Here is an 18122-nt window from a genome sequence, read left to right on the forward strand (position 1 = left end):
GAAATCTCAAACTAGTCCCTCACATAAGATGCTTGTCAATATAACAGAGTTTGATATTATTAGAACTCTAAATATTGAAACAGCAAAGAATGCTGCAAGCAAGGACTGGTATACTTGCAGAAATTAAAGACTGCTGTATCCTGCCATACTCCATCCCTGCTGTAAATCACTCAGCTGGAAACACTCTCAGTTCACTTCATACCTGGTTCATTTTAGGGAGGTCCTTGACGGTTTCTTTTTTGGAATTTTTTTCTTTTGCCCACATTCGCAGGTAGTATCTGTAATCCTGGGGGCTGGTACCCTTTTCCTCTGCAAGGGAAGGCCAGGCCAGATAATTATAGTTAAGGGTTTAATGGACAGAGATGCCAAAAGCAGCTTAGTTTCTTTCTCTGACAAGGTGGCTGACCTAGTGGATGGGGGAGGAGCAGCAGACATGACAGACCTTGATTTTCATGAATGTTTTGAATAAAGGAATGGAAAGTATGCCTATAAAATGTGCTTATGACACCAAACTTGCCCACACTTTGCCATTCAAAACAACCTTGACAAATTGGAGAATTGGTCCAAAATAAACAAGATGAAATTAAACAATATCAAGTGCAAAGTAGTAGCAAGGAAAAATAAAATACACAAATGCAACATGGGGAATAATGGAATAGGGGTAGTAGTGCTGAACGTGATTGGGTATTACAGAGGATCACAAATTGAATGAGAGTGAACAATGTGATGCAGCTGTGGAAAAAGCTAACTTTATTCTTGGATGCATTAACAGGAGTATTATGAGTGAGACAGGAGATAACTGTCTTGCTCCACTTAAGCCTGAAAAACACCGACCAATTATTCTCCATGTTCACTGAAGGACAGACAAAAAGAAATCCATTTAATCCGCAGCATGGAAGACTTCGGTAAGAGGATAAAGTTTTTAATTATAAGGATAATTAGGAATTGGAATAGGCTTCCTAGGGAAACTTGTGGAATCGTCATCATTGGATGTTTTTAAGAATAGGTTAGACACATGTTAGGAATGGTATAGGCTTACTTGGTTCTGCATAAGGGCAAGGGAGCTGAACTAGACGACCGCTTTAAGTCCCTTCCAGCCCTATATTTGCATGATTCTATGCTGGCAAGAATGTTACTGTAGAGAGTTTCAACGACAAAACTCAGGAGATGTGACCTACAGAGGATGGCACTCTGCTTCTTAGATAGATTTTTCTGATGTGACGCAGAGGATCAAAACTTTATCACTGCTGCGATCAGCCTGGCAGTAAAGGAACACTTTGCTCTTCTATAAAGTTTGAAGTTCTGCAGTTCGTGGCTAGTGAGTTAAGAACTCTCTACTGTATCAAGGGCCTTTCAAGGTGTAAAAATTCCCTTGACCACGTTACATTGTGCCTTTTACCATGAGGGAAGATGTGAGAGGTCTCCTACATTAGGGTGAAGAGGCAGGAGTTAACTAACTTGACGCTGCATGAATGACAAAAGTTGGACATGCCAGGGAGCTACTACTTGTCCATTTTAGAGAAGTTACCTTTTTCTTTGGAGTCTCCATTTCCCCCTTCTCTCTCTTCCTGAGTAGCTGCTTCTAAACAGACATTGATATTGGAAAAGTGACTCAGTGAATATCCACCTTTACTGCTCAGTGTGCAAGAAAAACATGTCCAGCAGAGGAGATGTGTGCATTTTGAATAAAATTAGGGCTAGCTTTCCTGCACAATTACCATAAAGCAGACTGCAGAATTCATAGATCACAAGATAGAAAAATGCACGTGCACAGAATAAATTGGGAGCTTTTCCAGGTGAATATAATCGCATTTACAGAATTTAAAATTCATAAGCCCTTTGGTTCCAAAGACTGTTACTCATATTTGGAAAGTCATGTCCTCAGGCTGTGAAATGTTGCCTAAAACGTCCAAGCCTTAAAGATACTTCTACTTTAGACAATGCCATATTTTTTTCCACCAGTGCAGTTCAGCGTGTGGTAGTTGTGATGCCAGCAGATTACATGCTAGTTCATGTCAAGCGACTGAACATTGACAAATACAGGAGCCAGTCCAGCTCACCTGTAAGTGCTGTTAAAATACTATGAGAGTCACAAAAATGTGTTTAGACTTTACAGAATGGTTTTTGAGTTGCTGCATGCATTAATCTCACTTATAATATCTGTATCCCATGTTGTAAAGTAATAATTGTTTGCTCTGTAACTGTAAGTCACCTCTCAGGAGAAAAGCATTAACAAGCATGAAATACTACTTTGCCACAGGAGGTGTTTATCCCCTGTCCAACAAAAGAAGGCCCATAAACACCAAACAAACCAGGGCAGAACATAAGATGATAAAAGCCTGCTAAGCGTTCTCCCCATCCCCAAGAGAAGTGGACACACAGCTGAATTCCTCTTAACAGCTGAACTTGAAGCAGAAAGGAATGAGGGGAGAGCAATTAAAAGCCCTAAATAAAGAGAAACTACATTTTATGTCATTTGAACTCTGGGGGAAGTACAAGTGAGCATAAGCAAAAGATCTGCAGTGCTTGGCCTGGATTACCTTTAACGGACGCATACAGCTTACATATTATAGAAACTTTGATTACTTTTTCAAACTTGAGTGGAATTCATTTGTGCGTATGTGTGTTTATCTGCTTTGACATTGCAATAACTCGTTTCCTTTTCCTAGTTAACAAATCTTTAGATAATTTACTACGGGATTGGCTACAAATGTTGTCTTTGGTGTGAGATCTAAGATGCAATTGACCTGGAGTAAGTGACTGGTCCCTTCCAGCTGGGAATAACTTGAATATTGCTGTAGTATTTGGTGTAAGGCACCATGTACCACAAAGATAAGTGAACCTGGGCGCTAAGATGCACCTGGGCCCCGAGGTGCTTAACCCCACCCCCGTTCAGCCCCAGACCCCACCCCCACCCCCCTTCCCCAAACCCTCACCTGACTTTCCCTGCCTTGGCTCCACTCTAGGTCTCCCCCACCCCTTCTCCCAACCCCTCTGGTCTCTTCCCAAACCTGCTCTACCGTCATCCCTTTGCGCTCAGTTCTGTCCCCTCCTCCCAGCATGCTACATCCCCATCCTTCCCCACCCTGCATCTCCTGCATACTACATGATGATGATCATGACAGGTGGGAAGCAGTGGAAGCAAGAGGAGTTGATCACCAGATTGACAGGATGTCTGAGCAGAAGGAAATTTACTGGCTGCCAGTGAGTGCTTTTTTCCTGAGAGTGTTCCAGCCATGGAGCGCCCTCAGAAACAGTGCCTATGGCAAGATACATCAGAGTTAGCCAGAGGACTGTCCATGGTAAAGCTGTTATAGTACTTGAGGAGTTCACACTTGACAACTGGTTAGTGAAATTTAAGTGCAGGACACAACCAATTTTGGGTTTGTGCTGTGCTTCTACACAGTCTGCCCTGAAGTTTGTATTCATGTTATTGAGACACCTGACAATAGCAATGGTAAAAGTTTGAAGAAAAGTGTTAGCATGTACACAGCCTGAGAATGAATATGTGTGAGGAGGGGCAGGAAAGGAAGGAGGAGGAGGAGAAGTTGGTGGGATAAATGGGCAAAGAGAACTGTGAAATAAAGGGATCAGTAAGAAAAGAATGCAATATGGGGAATGAAGAGAGAGATAAGAATGAGATAAGATAGACCTGAAAGTTAGCTAAGCCCCATGATCTATTATTGGAAAGAAAAAAGCAGAATAAGCCCCAGAAAGGGAAAAGAAATAACAAAAAGCAAGAGAAATTAAATACATAAAAACGATGGAATGGTATTGTTCAAATGTCACCACTGTTAATGTGAGTAATTCATTTGATGCTGTTATTCAGCCAGCTCGTTAGAGGGCCACACCTTCTTTCACTAATATGTATTATTCAATACGTACTCGTGAAATTTATCAAATGACGTATTTAATTAATCTTTTGTTCTGCTACTTGAACAGTCACAGTAGCAAGTTATATTTTAAAAAGAGTATTAAATAAAAAGTTGGTTGACGATGTAACAGCACACAACTCTTCTTTCCTGTAAGATACAAGGCTCTGGAGGTGCCCTGGGGAATACTACTGCTATTTCTACATTGTCTAGTAGACTCAAGTTCTCAGCCTAGCACGTGTCCAACTTTTTCAATGAACTGAGAATAGCCATTGACAAATGCAAGTGGAGGAATCGATCACCAGTCAAACTTTTTCACAAGGCCACAGCCTTTGTTATATCTAAAGGTGCCTAATTCTAATTAGAGATGTAACCCAGGAGACAGAGGATTCTGAAAGGCATTTGAAATGCACAGGAGGCAAACCAAGTGCTAGGAACAGTATTGCCTGTATGGAGGGAGTGCCAGTCGAAAGCACCAATAAGGTAATTTATGGCATTTTAAATGGAGGTTCAGCGCTGACAGATAATCGTAATATGATAACAAAGAGCTCAGAATGTGCACACCTCCTAGAGACTAACCTTGAGGCTCACAGTGCAAGAAGAAATCCAGCTCTGAGACAAAAGGAGATACTGGAGCAGCAGAGAGGGTTTGAGGGCAGGGTAAATCCAAGGGAAAACAGAGATTGGGCAGGACACAAACACACAAAGAAAGGGGGGGAAAAAAAGAGAGAGAGAGACAGACAGTGAGAGACCCAAGAGAACCCTGAACTTGGAAACAGGAAAAGCAGGTTGTTAAAAGCAGACATCATTATTGTCCCTCCTCAGCAGACTCCATGCAAGTGTTTCACAGCATGCTCAGTTCCTGTCTAGAAGAGCCGTGATTAAAACAGCTCATCAACTGACTTCTCCCCATATATAACAAGTAGTATCCTACAACATTTCTACTGATCATCCCCGTTTTGGAAGGTCACCATTCAAACTGCTCAGACCTAGGGTGAAACACTTGCAGCCTTCACCTTGTAGCCAGGTTAGAACAGGTGCTACGTTACCTTCTGTTGTGATATCCTCCGTGAAATAACTCGTGGCCTCCAGAGCAGACTCAGCCTCTTCTGAGCTCAGAGCTGTACAAGCAGAGAAAGGCAGAGAGAGAGAGACCAAAAGAGAAGACGAGCAGATTACTTAAACACTTCCACCCTTGTCATCTGTTGTCAGATAATGCCCCTCTGGAAACCAGAACAATGACTTATGTTCGTAATTTATATATACCAATGTTTTTATTTAAATATTTAGCTGTCCTTCAATGTAATTTAGTAGCTCGAAGTGAGGGTGGCCACGTTGGCAACTTCTTGCAGATCAGCAGCAAATTCTTCACAGATCCATTTTGGGAGCCAGTGAGACAGGCCATTCGCTCACTCATGGGCAGTGGGTATAAAGCCCAGGGCAGACTCTGGCTCCCCGGCACTGCTGCCAGAACATCTGCAGGGTTTTTGGGGGAGCTTTGTTTGATTATGTTTCTTGCAGGTTCTGGGGAGGCAGAGGAGGCAGTAATTTCCTTGGACTCCTCAGCTGCCCCGGAAGCTGCTTGGGGCATACAAAAAGCTTCGTCAGAGAGTAGAGAGAGGCTTTTCCCTGCGGTCGGGTGTTTGGAGGGAGGGGCAGCATAACTAGCATGAGGGTCTGCTGGGCAGGTAGGGGACAGTGTTCTCTCCAAGTTTCTCCAACTATGTGCAGACTCAATTTTGTTATGTGCACCAATATGGAGGTTATGAGAGCCACACTGCCTCCATATTGGTGCACATAAAAACTTCATGTGGCAGGGGTGGAACCCAGGGGGTTCTGAGCAGGGGAGAAGGCTCAGACCTAGGGCAGGGGATTAGGTGCGGAGAGTGAGGGCTCGGGAGTAGGGCTGGGGGTGAAGGGTTTGGGATGCCGGCTGCCCTGGGGCTCTGTGGGTAGACAGGATTCTCTCCAGTTCTCTCTTTCCACAGCAGCACCTTGGCTGGGGGAGGGTAGGAGGAGAAGTGCCTCCCCCTCTGGCTGCATCAGGTCTGGGCTGAGGCACCAGTAGCAGGGGTGGTGGCCCCTACATGCAGAAAGGTGGAGCCACGGGCTGGCCTCCCCAGAGGTTCCACGTGCTGCCCATGAATTCATTCCCCGCAGCAGGTCAGAATACAAAAAGCTTTACTGACTATCTAGAACACCACAAAAGGGTCCTCTCAGCTGGTACGTAAGAGGAGACAGTTGCTTTTGGACACCTGGAAGGAGGGAGATCACTCACCTGGGGGCAGGTGCAATTTGTAAAGTAGTTTAAGCTTTTCAGTCAGGTCACCATGGTACATCCCACCTGTGGGGGGGAAAGGGAAGATAAACAGCCCTTACTCTTAATAGCTACTGACAGGGTACAAACAGATCCTCAGAGTTCCCATACTAGCAAGAAGCAGTGTAGAGAAAAAATCTGTGCTGCTGCATTCTGTTCAGCAAGTATCAGAGGGGTAGTCGTGTTAGTCTGTATCCACAAAACCAACAAGAAGTCCTGTGGCACCTTATAGACTAACACATTTTTTTGGAGTGTAAGCTTTCATGGGCTCTGGAATCTCCACACTCCCAACGCATCTGATAAAGTGGGTCTTTGCGCATGAAAACTTATGCTCCAGAAGATCTGTTAGTCTATAAGGTGCCATAGGACTTCTCGTTGTTGTTGTTGTTTAGCAAGACAGCATTTCTCATTCTGTCGTAAGGTTGCTGTAATGACATCGTCCCCCTCCTGGATGAATGCTATTGTCCCTCTGTAGTTTCGTGCTCAGAACAGTGGAAAACTTTGCCAAAACATTCCACAGCATCTCTAGAAAAGACACTTACTCATCCCTGTAACAAACTCCTTGAAGTTAATGAGAGAGTCCCTGTTCTCATCTAGAAGACGGAACATTCGCCCTGCCAGCACAGGTGTGTGGAGGCCACAGGACCAGGGGGTCAGACTGGCAAACAGCTCTCTGAACTGCTCCAGGCCAATGCGATACTGCTCCAGGTACGGCAAGCTCTGATCTCGGTGAGCGGCTGCAGTGCGACTGCTCCCCCAATAGCAGCTCATCAGATGTTTTGCCTTTTGAAAGGAAAGGGCTAATAGGTCATATTGTTAATAGTTATGCAAATCTTCATGCTTAGAAACTCAGTTATACCTCATGGAAAAAGACCCCACCTAGCGAGAGAAGAAACTTTTTGTCACACATCTGTTTTTCTCCTCCCTTTTTTTATAGATAAGGCCATGTGTGACAAGGGCTGAACTCTGAAAAATGAAGGAACAGGATCTGATCAAACTAAGAGTACTTATTTCAAGGAGGACAGAAGGCAGTATCAGATTTGGATGAAGACTCAGGCAGAGATTTGGCTGCACAAGCCTTGTCACAGAGCAAGAAAAAAAGTATCTTACTCAACAATACCTTGCAAATGAGTATTTCAAAGGCATCATGGAGTCTTAATCAGCGTTCCCTCTAAACTGAGCACGTGGGCAGCTGCCAAGAAAAGAGTCAAATGCCCCCCAGCAGAACGCCCACAGTGTCAGCATATGCTTCTAATGGTGATGTATCCGGATGTGCTTTGGCACACACAACATTTATTCTGCACATGCATGGAAAAAAAGTAAAGGGAACACTGGTCTTAAAGTCCCTGTGAGGTAGGGAACGACCATCCTATTTTTGTCTATGGACAATGAGGTGCAGATGGGATTAAGTGAACTGCCCAAGATTACAGAGTAAGTCAGTGGCAGAGATAGGAATAAACCAAGGACTTCTGAATCCCTGTCCCCTGCTCTAGCCACCGAACATTCCCCTTCAACATTCTTACCCTCTCTCCATGAATAACATTTACATACTGTGAAGAGTTTTCCATCTTTGTAATAAATTAATCAGACACACTAGAACCAGTCCCACTGGTACCATGTACCCCAGCGTCCTGCTTCTGCTTCTGACAAATCAGATTCTGGATAGAAACACACCATTACTTCCCCATCCATTCCATCTTGGATAGCTATCTGTATATCTGAGGGAGAGTGACTAGGACACATTCTTCCCCATGCTGGGTTTTTACCTTGAACACCATATAAAGCTCTTCTAGTTCTTCCATAGAAAAACCAATGTCACCAGATATAGCTCGGACCTAAAGTAAGGGAATGAAACAGAATGAACATTTATTTATTACTCAAACAGGAAAATGTATTCACCTACTGTAAGAAACAATATTTTACATGCCATGAAAAAGGGCAAGAGACTTGACCACAGGAATAGGGGAGGAAGAAGTGTATAGTGATTTTTAACTGAAGGAAAACAGCCTCCCATCTCTGAAGTGCTGGGACAGGAAGATGCAAGCAACTGCTGACAGAGATACCAGCTACGCCTTCCTTGAAGGAGGGTAAACACAGTAAAAAGCTGCTCAAAGTATTAAATGTATTTCCTGCTCTCACTGCGTTGTGACTGAAAGTGGGAACCAGTATCACCCCTTTGCCTTTGTTTCACAATGTAGTTTTCTGAGGTACATATTGTCAGACATCTACAAGGGGTGCTACAGCAAGAAGGACAAAGGGAATAGGTTGTACAACTGGCACAAATAAAAGAATAAAGCAGCAGTCCACTGCAGATGCTCCTCCTCTGAGAATTCCCAACATCACAACATATTCACATCCTTCCTGCCCAGAGTGTATCTGCCATCTTGCTACCTTCAGAACCAAGGTGAGTAACAAATGTAGTAAACCCTAGTGTTACCTGGGAATAGTGTTCCTGCAACCGCCATGTAACAAATTTTCATGTAAGTTGAGAAGAGCCAGGAAATTGACCTGCCCTCGTGGTCAGTTTCTGGCTCCCAGAGTGGTGGGGAGCTGGGAGCCAGGACCCAGGGGGCAGCCTGGTTCCCTTCTCCCCTTGCTTGCGGGACCAAGGAAACTGACCAGCACATGACTGGTCCATTTCCCAGGTCCCACAAGCGGTGGGGAGATGGGAACCAGCCTGCTGTTTGGTTCCCAGCTCCCTGCTGCTTAGTGGACTCAGGAAACTGACCAGCCATGAACAGGTCAGTTTCCCGGGTCCCTCAATTGATGGGGAGCTGGGAACTAGGCAGCAGCCTGTCTCCCAGCAGCTCCCCTCCCCTTGCAGAGCCAAGGAACTGACCAGGGCAGCAGCCGAGGTCAGTTTCCTGGCTCCAAGGAATGGAGGGGAGCCCAGAACCAAGGGCAGCCTGACTCCAGGCTCTCCTCCAGTCCTTGGCACCAGGAATATAATCTTAATATAATATAATATAAACTGCCCTGGTCAGTTTCCCAGATCTGCAAGCAGAGGGCAGATGAGAGACAGGCTGTCTGGTTCCCAGCTCCCTGCCACTCTGGAGACAGTGAAACCGCTCCTGTTGGGGCAGCAGCCAAGAGTCAGGCTGCCACCCCTGACGGAAGCGGTTTCCCCACTCCTGTCAGAGGCAGCAGTCACGTTAACCCAAGACACATACAACATGGTTGCATGTATCTTGAGGGTTTACTGTACAGGCAACTCTAACCACTGCAAAGTGTTTCAAGAGCTGTTGTGCTTCATGCTGGCAATGATTTGTCTACAATGAACTTCTATCAGAGTCATGTCTTGGCATTTTTTGTCTCTGCTCTTTGACCCAACTTGTTAGACTAGATCAATAAGAGCCAAGTGGAAGTTGCTCATGCTAGTAGACACATTTTCCACATTATCTAACATGCCTTTAGTCACCTCAGCCTGGGTTTGCTAACAGAGCAGACTTTCAGAAAACTCAAAGCAAAATGTGCTGCACTAACATGCCAGCTGGTAGCTCATTTAATCTGGGTATTACATACCACACTCCTCTTGGCTGTGTCCTCCAGAGATTGGATCACCTTCAATCTTTGCTTAAAGCGCATCTGCTCAATGTCATCTGTCCTCAAGTTGCTGAATTTCTGTAGTAAGAAAGAAAAACACATCAGGTCACTCACATCTACCAAGGAGAAAATGTCTCACATTCACAGACATATTGTTCAGGAAATCAGAAATCTCTTTAGAAGGGACCTGAAAGGGGAAAAATGGCCTTTTGTCACTAGAGATGGTCTGCTAAGACTCTTTTGTTAATGGTAGGTGGCAAAGTTCCCTGTAAGCCAGCAACAGGCGACCATGATTTGTAAGTGGGCCACCTGTGGCCTCCGCACCCCATTTTAGCCCCCGCCCCATTCCCACGTGTCCCACCCACTGGGGCACTGGAGCCCCGCACTTACCTGCTCCTGCACTGCCCTCCCAGTATTTTCAGATTGCCATGAATCTGCTGATTCGCCCTCCATTTCTGCTCTTCCACCTCCCTCACAGAGCCCGAACAGCTGATCCTGGCTCTGAGAGCCTGAGAGAGAGGGGGAGGAGTGGGGATGGAGCACAAATCAACAGATCAGTAGTCCTCTGAAACAGCTGAGAGGGAAGGGGATGAGTAGGAAGTGTGGGACTCCAGTGCCCCAGTGCACAAGAGACGTGTGGGGGTGGGGAGCAGATAGGGAGGCTACGGGCGCACCCCCAATAGGCCGAATATGGCTCATAGGCTACAGGTTGCCTGCCACTACTGTAAGCTGCTGCCCAGCTGATTAGCAGACAGCCCAAAGTTCTTCTACTGTTGGTGCACATTTGTACATGCCTAGTGCACATAAAAATTTATTCTGCACATAAATGGAAGTGATAAGAGGGAACATCAGCAGGTGGGAAGTACACCAGCACGTAATGAGATACGCTATCCATCATTAAGAATCCATCCTCAACTGAGTAATGTACCATTCAGGAAGCAAGGCTTTTGCTCAACAGCACTAATCAGACAAGTAAACTTAGCTGAGTGATGTTACTTTAACAAGGAAGGAGCCAGAAAGAATGAACAGTCAGAAAAAGAGCGTGCTAAAGGAAGACAGTGCAATAACAGCAACAGGTTTTCCTTGAGAGAGACTAAAACAGGCATGAGCTTGTGGGAAACCAAGACTAGAAGGCACAGGGAAATAAGCTGAAGGGAGGGGAAAAGGAGAACAACAGAAGACAGAGAAGAAGAGAGAAAAGAAATCCATCAGAAAAACTAAGTCTTTCCCCAATTCTCCTTACTGTGCTGAGGGAGAAAATGTATCAAATGTGAACTAATGACTGCCCTGGTAATTAAGCATAAAAATAAACTAGTTTTCCTCACGCAAATATCCTCTCATCGTGCCTGAAGAGTTACAGCCGGCAAGTGTAGTTGGGAACCTGGGAGAGCTACTGCTAATTCTGTAACATGGCCTCTTGGATTCATGGCTGCTGCTGCTGATGCTGCTGCTTCCACTCTCAGGCTACGATACTCCAAGTCATCCAGCTATCGTCACAACTCAGACACCTCAGAAGGGGATTAATCTGCACGCCAAATCTGGCACTCTGATTTTTGTGACGATATATTACTCTCAATTCTCCAACAGTTTATCCGCAGAATATTTCTTTTTCCCTCTAACATTCAGTAATTAAGTTACCCTCACAATTCCCTGGCATTGGCTAATCCCACATGCAAAGTAACTGTCTAAACCTTTGAGTGGAGGGAATCTGATCTATCAGTTTCAGCAGGTACTTAAGTTTTCAATTTTAATTAGCATGGTTGGTGAGAGTCCATGGAATCTGGAAAGTAGAACAACAGGATTGAACTCCCCTCATACTTAACATGAAGACCAGTGACACAATCCTGCATTTCTTGCATGACCCATATTCCTAATGAAGTCAATACGTCTTGGCTGCACAAGGAAGGCAGGACTGAAATTTAAGTGGTAAAGATAGCTAAAGTAATTATTAGTCTTGCCTCTGACCTCATAGGATGTTTTGATGAGTTCAAAGATATCAACTTCAAGTGGTGGCTCATCTCCACTTGTGAGTAATGCATGCAGGTGTGGAATAGGCGGAGAAACACTCTGTCGATTAACTACATTGTCCAGGTACCTGTGGGCATAAACAGGAAAAAAGGCAGGGCTCCAGGTTAACACAATCTCAAGAAACAATAAAAAGTCAAATAAGATCTTAAATGTATTATTCCCACTTCTTTTGGACAGTCAATCTCATTGGCTGGAAAAATTTATTTCTTCCCAGCTAGCTTGCCTGGCTTCACTGATGTCTCTTTAACTCTAGTACAATCAGTTTGCATTTCATTCTTCAGAGCACCTGTTTTCATTGAGGTTTCAAAAAAAAAGGTGCAGGTGATGGCATGTTTGGAATTGATCGACATTTTACTAAACTCCAGGATGTTTGCTACATTACAGGAAAATCTGCCTCATTAGGGTTTAGGAGACTCCTTTTAGGAGCGGCTACTGACAGTGAATTGGAATTCTTCTGAGACTGGGTATCAGCAAACCTTCAGACTTCACATACAAGCTAGACAGCACGGATGCACTGTGCTAGGAACCAATGCGCCAAAGGTCTCCGGGAGATGTGATGGAACTCTTCAGATTTTAACATTCCATCACAAGACCCCATTTCTTTGGGCACAGTAAAAGAAAGTCAACTGAATGCTTTTGTATTCCAGAGGGTATGAAAGAATCAGGACGAGATGCCATGTAACTGAACACAACCATTTATATCATCAATATTGCAACTGGTACACAATTGAAATAAAATCTTGTATGAAACATGTCACACAAGGTGTTGATAGAAACAAGTTATGATTTACTAAGTGTGATTATCCTATTTTATGTTTGTACCACTTTCACGTATGAAGTTATGAATATTGGTTTAGTATTGGCATCATGCACATGTGCTGTATTCCTGGGTAATACCTATGAGTTAAACATTACATTAAGGCCAAGCAGCCATGTATTCGTGTCCCATCAAGGACACTTAGCTCTCATAATGGGCCAGAGAAGAAACTCAAAGATCTCTTTCTGTGAACTCATCAGCAAGAATATTGGAACTGGCTACCCCCTGTGGGTCATCAAGCCATGTAAGGACATATCATATACTCATGTGACTCTGGACTCCATCTTAGGCCAGCACCTTTTCACAAACTGTAAATTTTTAGGCACTAAAAAGACCCCAAGATATCTCCATTTTGCCACTTTCTCTGGACAATGGATTTATAATGAAAAGGAGCATTTTGGTCAATGGACTGAGGACCTTCACATTTTTTGGAATTTACCAAAGAAACTTTACAATCTTGCAGTTCAGTCCATTACCGCTACAAACCTGATATAGTATAAGGACTTTCAATTATTGTTGTGTGTATGATAAATTAACCATTAACGCTCTTCTTTTTTCTTTTATTATTAAACCTTTAGTTTCAGTTACTAAAGGATTGGCATCAATATGATAAATGGATTGAAAAATCCAAGTTATATATTGATCTGACTAAAAGGATGATCTTTTGGGATTAGAGGATTTGATTAAATTGGTTTTCAGTAACCACTTACCATTGAGTATATAGGTGGTGAGACAAGGGCTGGAATATACAGTAAACTCTTTCATATCTGGCACATTATTATCAGGAACTCTCAAATAACCAGCATTGTAACCATAAGTAAGTTTTAGTTATGTTTTCCATAACTACAGCTTAGTGAAAGTAAATACAAATAAATACAGCAAATACAGTATAAGTTTACAGCATACAATACTACTGTTATTGGTAAATAAAGTACTCTGCATACATTTTTTGTTTGTTTCTGAATATCTAATCTTGTTTTTCTTTAGTGTTGTGCATTGCTAGGTATACTTCTCTATTACCCAGAATATTTGAATATCTGGCAACCTCCCAGTCCCAGGGCTGCTGGATCTGAAAGAGTTTACTGAATTTTTGATTTCCTGTTAACTAGTGTGGTGAGACCGAAGTTTACTATTATTATTAACTTGGTATAATCTATATTAGAATAACCACAGGTTTGGGAGTGGTTTCTCAGCAATTATTTCTGAATTCGTCATCTTCAGCTGTAACTCATTGAGAGGACACATAGTAACTACAGTTCTAAGTGCTACCCAAAGAAGATTGTGGGAGCATGAAACATACTTAAGATTTCACACCAGAGTGGGAGGGTAGCACTTCTGCTGCTAAATTAAGTGCAAGGAAGAGTAACGAGGGCTACCTGCCCAGAACAGTCATGGCTTCGCCTTCATCACAACAGTTCAGCAGCTTCTCCATGTTGGCATCCAGGATGGCCAGAGAAACCTGCAAGATAAGCTTGATGCCCTCATAGAAGAAGCAGTCAACAATGACGACAGCACTCTCAAAGGGCATGACACTGAGAAAGAGGGTGAGGAACCATGAGAGAGAGATGGTGGAAATCACACCCAGCTCCTGCATCTTTTCTGACAGCTGTGGAAGATAATCTCGTGTGAACTCCTCAAATATGCCTTGGTCCACTAATGCACCTGAAAAGAAAAGGGGGAAGTGACAATTTGGCATCATGGGACTGAGCAAGAAATGAAGTAAATCTATGCTAGTTAGATAAATATTGCTTCTAGTCACAACCAACCAACCAACCAGTTTTCAATGAAACTGAAATCACCTAAGTTTTGGTCATACTTATTTCCAGTTTCTCTTTAGTTGAAGAGTTCTGCACACCCATGGGAATAACCTGTGATCTGCTACTGCAGAGTCTGAGATGAGCAAATCATTGAATGATCTGTACATCCCACACAAAAGGGTGTGCGAGCGTGAAGAATTGTCTAAAAATAATGTCACAGAAGCAGAGAGATCAGAGTTAAAGAACTGTGTAGGACCACTGCCTACAGCCCATACGTCAGTGCTTTATCCAATCTAATTTTAGACTATCCAAGAAATGGGGCTTCCACATGTTCTCAAGAGACTATTCTCAAGCCGGGGTGGCCAACCTGTGGCTCTCAAGTCACATGAGGCTATCTGAGCCATTAAATGCGGCTCCTCCTTAGAGCCACACACTGTTCTGTGCATGCGCCCCAGTGCTTGGTGGGAGAAGCGTGTGGCAGCAGCAGCTCCGGTGAGTCACTGGCATTGAATTAGAGATGAGGAGGAGGAGGAGGGTGAACGGGGGGATGAGAGATGCCTGCCTCTCGGGGAAGGGCAGGATATTGAGTCAGAGCAGTAGGACTGGTGCCTTCCTCTGGGGAAGGGAGAGGGCACTGAGTTAGAGTGAGGGACTGGGGGGTGCCTGGCTCTGTGGGAGGGAGAGGGCACTGGGTTAAAGTGAGGGGGAATATGTGAGGGGAGGAGGCTGGAGGTGCCTGGCTCTGGGGAAGGGGAAGGACATTGAGCCACGTATTTTATATTTTTATCTATCTATATTATATCTTTATAGATAGATAAAAATAAATATTTGCACTCTATCTGTAATAAACAAAATAGAAATAAATTTGCACTCTATCTGTGGCTTTCAGTCCCTAACTGGTGGCCACCCCTGTTCCAAAGCGTAACTTATCTCACAATGAGGAAGTATTTAATAGGCTATTTTTTCACATTTCAACCCACCTCTCCTATTTATACCCCTGTGTACCAACCTGAGTATGTCCTGCCACCATTCCTTTGTGTTTACACCCTTCATATAGTGGGCAGACTGTTATGGCAAACTTCTCCCTCCCCTGCTCACGTACACTTTTAACTCTTAAATTTTTCTGGAAAAGTCTAGCTGCCCTGCCCTTTCCCATTTCTGATGCTTTTTTCTCTTCCCTCCAATTAATAGCTTCAGGTCCTGAAGAATTAAGAAGTGAATTATCCCAGGGAGAATAACTGGATATTTATGGAAGAAAATTCTTTACTCATCACATATGAAGCCAAAGCTTTCATCCGCTAGAGTCCTCAAATGCATTGTGTTTAATGGTCTGTTAACAGACATGACTGTCCTTCCCTCCTTCCTTCCTTCCGATTATATAGTAGAAGGAAATGCTAGCTCCAGTGATGAATTTGACCTACTCACCTACTACTCTGCTGTTGTAGTAATCTGGCAGCATCCTCTCACACAAGGCCACTAGGAGCCAGAACGCCTCTTCCTCATTGCAGTACAGCAACAGTACAGATGTGACAATGTTCATGGCCTGGGAGCAGGTAGAGCGACACAAACATCATGGAGAGGAGAAACCACACTAACTGAAGATGTTCACGAAGGTAATCGGACACTATCCCTGCTCAGCTTAGATGAGATAAATGTGGCTAAAATACTATGCTCTTATGAATAAGGTATGGGACTGGGAGTCAGATCTATGTTCTGTTTCCAGCTTACCACTCTAAGCCTCAGCTCCTCTAGCTGTGACACGGCTTTGACCCATGGATGCAAAGTATTAGTATAATCAACCAGGTTACTAAATCCATGAAAATGGTATTTATACTGAAAATGCCAAGACAGTTTTAATAAAGCAGTGTGAAGGGCTGCAAATATCCAAATAATACATAAAACAATTCAGTTGCTATAGTATCTTTCATACTCTGTGTATTTGCTAGCGGTTTACAAATTAGTGAATCTGATGCATGCTGTGCATGGTCAATACAGCTGTCTTCATAATCTCAATCAGTTCTCATGCACTACTTAGGAAACTAGAATGTGTGCTTTTGGTGAGTAAAGGAATGCTATCCAAGGCACTGAGGATCTCCATAATTTAACATAATAAAATATTCTGTGGCTCACAACCACTAGAGACAGGTAGAACTAACTATCAGCGAGGTAGCCCTGTTAGTCTGTATCTTTGAGAACAAGAAGTCATCTTGTGGCACCTTATAGACTAACAGATATTTTGGCGCATAAGCTCTCGTGGACAAAGACCCACTTCATCAGATGCATTAGTGGGGGTGGGGGGTGTTCAGAGGAGTATTTAAAAGAGTATAGTTCCAGTAAAAGGGAGGGCCAGAGCTGACAAGGTCTATTCAGTCAGGTTGGCAATGGCCTATTATCAGTACTCTACATCAAGAGAGGAGAAAAAACAAGTCAGATCAGTCGGGGGGCTGTGGCTGATTGTCAGATTCTAATGTGGAAGTATGAACTTCCATTGCAGAGAAACTGCTTTTGTAAGGGGCTGCCGCTCCCAGTCTCTGTTTAATCCCTGGTGGATGGAGTCAAATTTGCAAATTAACTGCAGCTCAGAGGTTTCTCTCTCCATTTTATTTTTGAAAAATTTTTGTTGTACGACTGCTACTTTTAAATCTGTTACTGAGTGTCCAGGGGCTCCTTTACCTGTATCATCTTCTAATATAATATATGCCATCATGTGCCAGCAATGCCCCACTGCAATTTACACTGGCCAAATTGGACAGTCTCTACGTAAAAGAATAAATGGACATAAATCAGAGATCAGGAATGGCAACAAACACAAACTTGTAGGAGAACATTTCAATCTCCCTGGAAACCTCTTAGCTGCAATTCATTTGCAAATTTGACTCTATCCAACAGGGACTAAACACAGACTGGGAGTGGCCGGCCCCTTACAAAAGCAGTTTCTCTGCAATGGAAGTTCACACCTCTGCATTAGTAACAGAGAGGGAGCTGTGCCAGCGTACATACTATCAAAACAAAAAAGCAGTCAAGTAGCACTTTAAAGACTAACAAAATTAGATTTAGACTCTACATTAGAATCTAACATTTAGCCACATCCCACGACTGATCCCCTTGCTTCTTCTCCTCTCTTGATGCAGACTACTGATAATGGGCCATTTCCACCCTGACTGAATAGACCTTGTCACCTTTGGCCCTCCCTTTTACTGGGACCCCACTCTTTAAATACTCCTCTGACCCCCTGCCCCATGCATCTGACGAAGTGGGACTTTGCCCACGAAAGCTTATGCTCCAAAATATCTGTTAGTCTATAAGGTGCGACAAGACTTCTTGCTGTTTGTGCTAGAATATAATGGCAGCATCATGGATCCCAAATTCCAGTTTGAAACTTCTTTAAAATGATAGTTTGGCTCTCAGTAATGTCCAATGCATGGAGGTAGCGTGTCTATACTCCCTCTTACCTGACAGTACCCAATTGCAGGGTTTCGGAATGCATAAGCTGTCAGGACCCTCCGAAGGGCAGCGATTCCCAACTCATTCTGAAAGGCAGGGTGCTCTGGCATGGAACGGTGCAGGTCTCGTTCAATTTCCTCTGTAGCCAGGCTGTATTTTCCCATTGACTTTTCTACCAGCTCTGCGTAGTACCCAGGAAAAGTCACCATCTCATTCCATGCCCCTACAATGACATATGCAGGCACTGCTTCACTCACTTGTCCCCAAAGCTTCAGTGAAGGGGCAGATAGGGGACAGGACACGGCCTACAAGGAGAACCTGAGGTTCAGAAACAAAATCTGCAG

The 18122-nt window shown here is 43.8% G+C and overlaps 1 protein-coding gene across 3 annotated transcripts in view; it reads right to left on the bottom strand.

The window, feature by feature from the left end:
• TBC1D9B (TBC1 domain family member 9B) overlaps nt 1-18122 on the bottom strand; it is a 39724-nt gene that overhangs the window by 2981 nt on the left and 18621 nt on the right. The window contains exons 10-21 of one of the 3 annotated variants that reach the window (XM_075009297.1): nt 17787-18001; nt 15760-15877; nt 13954-14239; nt 11698-11827; nt 9712-9810; nt 7956-8024; nt 6732-6972; nt 6151-6216; nt 4922-4993; nt 4452-4502; nt 1529-1582; nt 203-309 (exon numbers count right to left, since the gene is read on the bottom strand). In XM_075009297.1, coding sequence (XP_074865398.1) covers nt 203-309; nt 1529-1582; nt 4452-4502; nt 4922-4993; nt 6151-6216; nt 6732-6972; nt 7956-8024; nt 9712-9810; nt 11698-11827; nt 13954-14239; nt 15760-15877; nt 17787-18001 — 1508 coding nt within the window. The remainder of the gene's footprint in view (nt 1-202; nt 310-1528; nt 1583-4451; nt 4503-4921; nt 4994-6150; nt 6217-6731; nt 6973-7955; nt 8025-9711; nt 9811-11697; nt 11828-13953; nt 14240-15759; nt 15878-17786; nt 18002-18122) is intronic. The other 2 variants (XM_075009298.1, XM_075009299.1) reach the window with 2 other exon arrangements.

This window comes from Carettochelys insculpta, chromosome 15, assembly GCF_033958435.1.
Source record: "Carettochelys insculpta isolate YL-2023 chromosome 15, ASM3395843v1, whole genome shotgun sequence".
Lineage (NCBI taxonomy): Eukaryota > Metazoa > Chordata > Testudines > Carettochelyidae > Carettochelys > Carettochelys insculpta.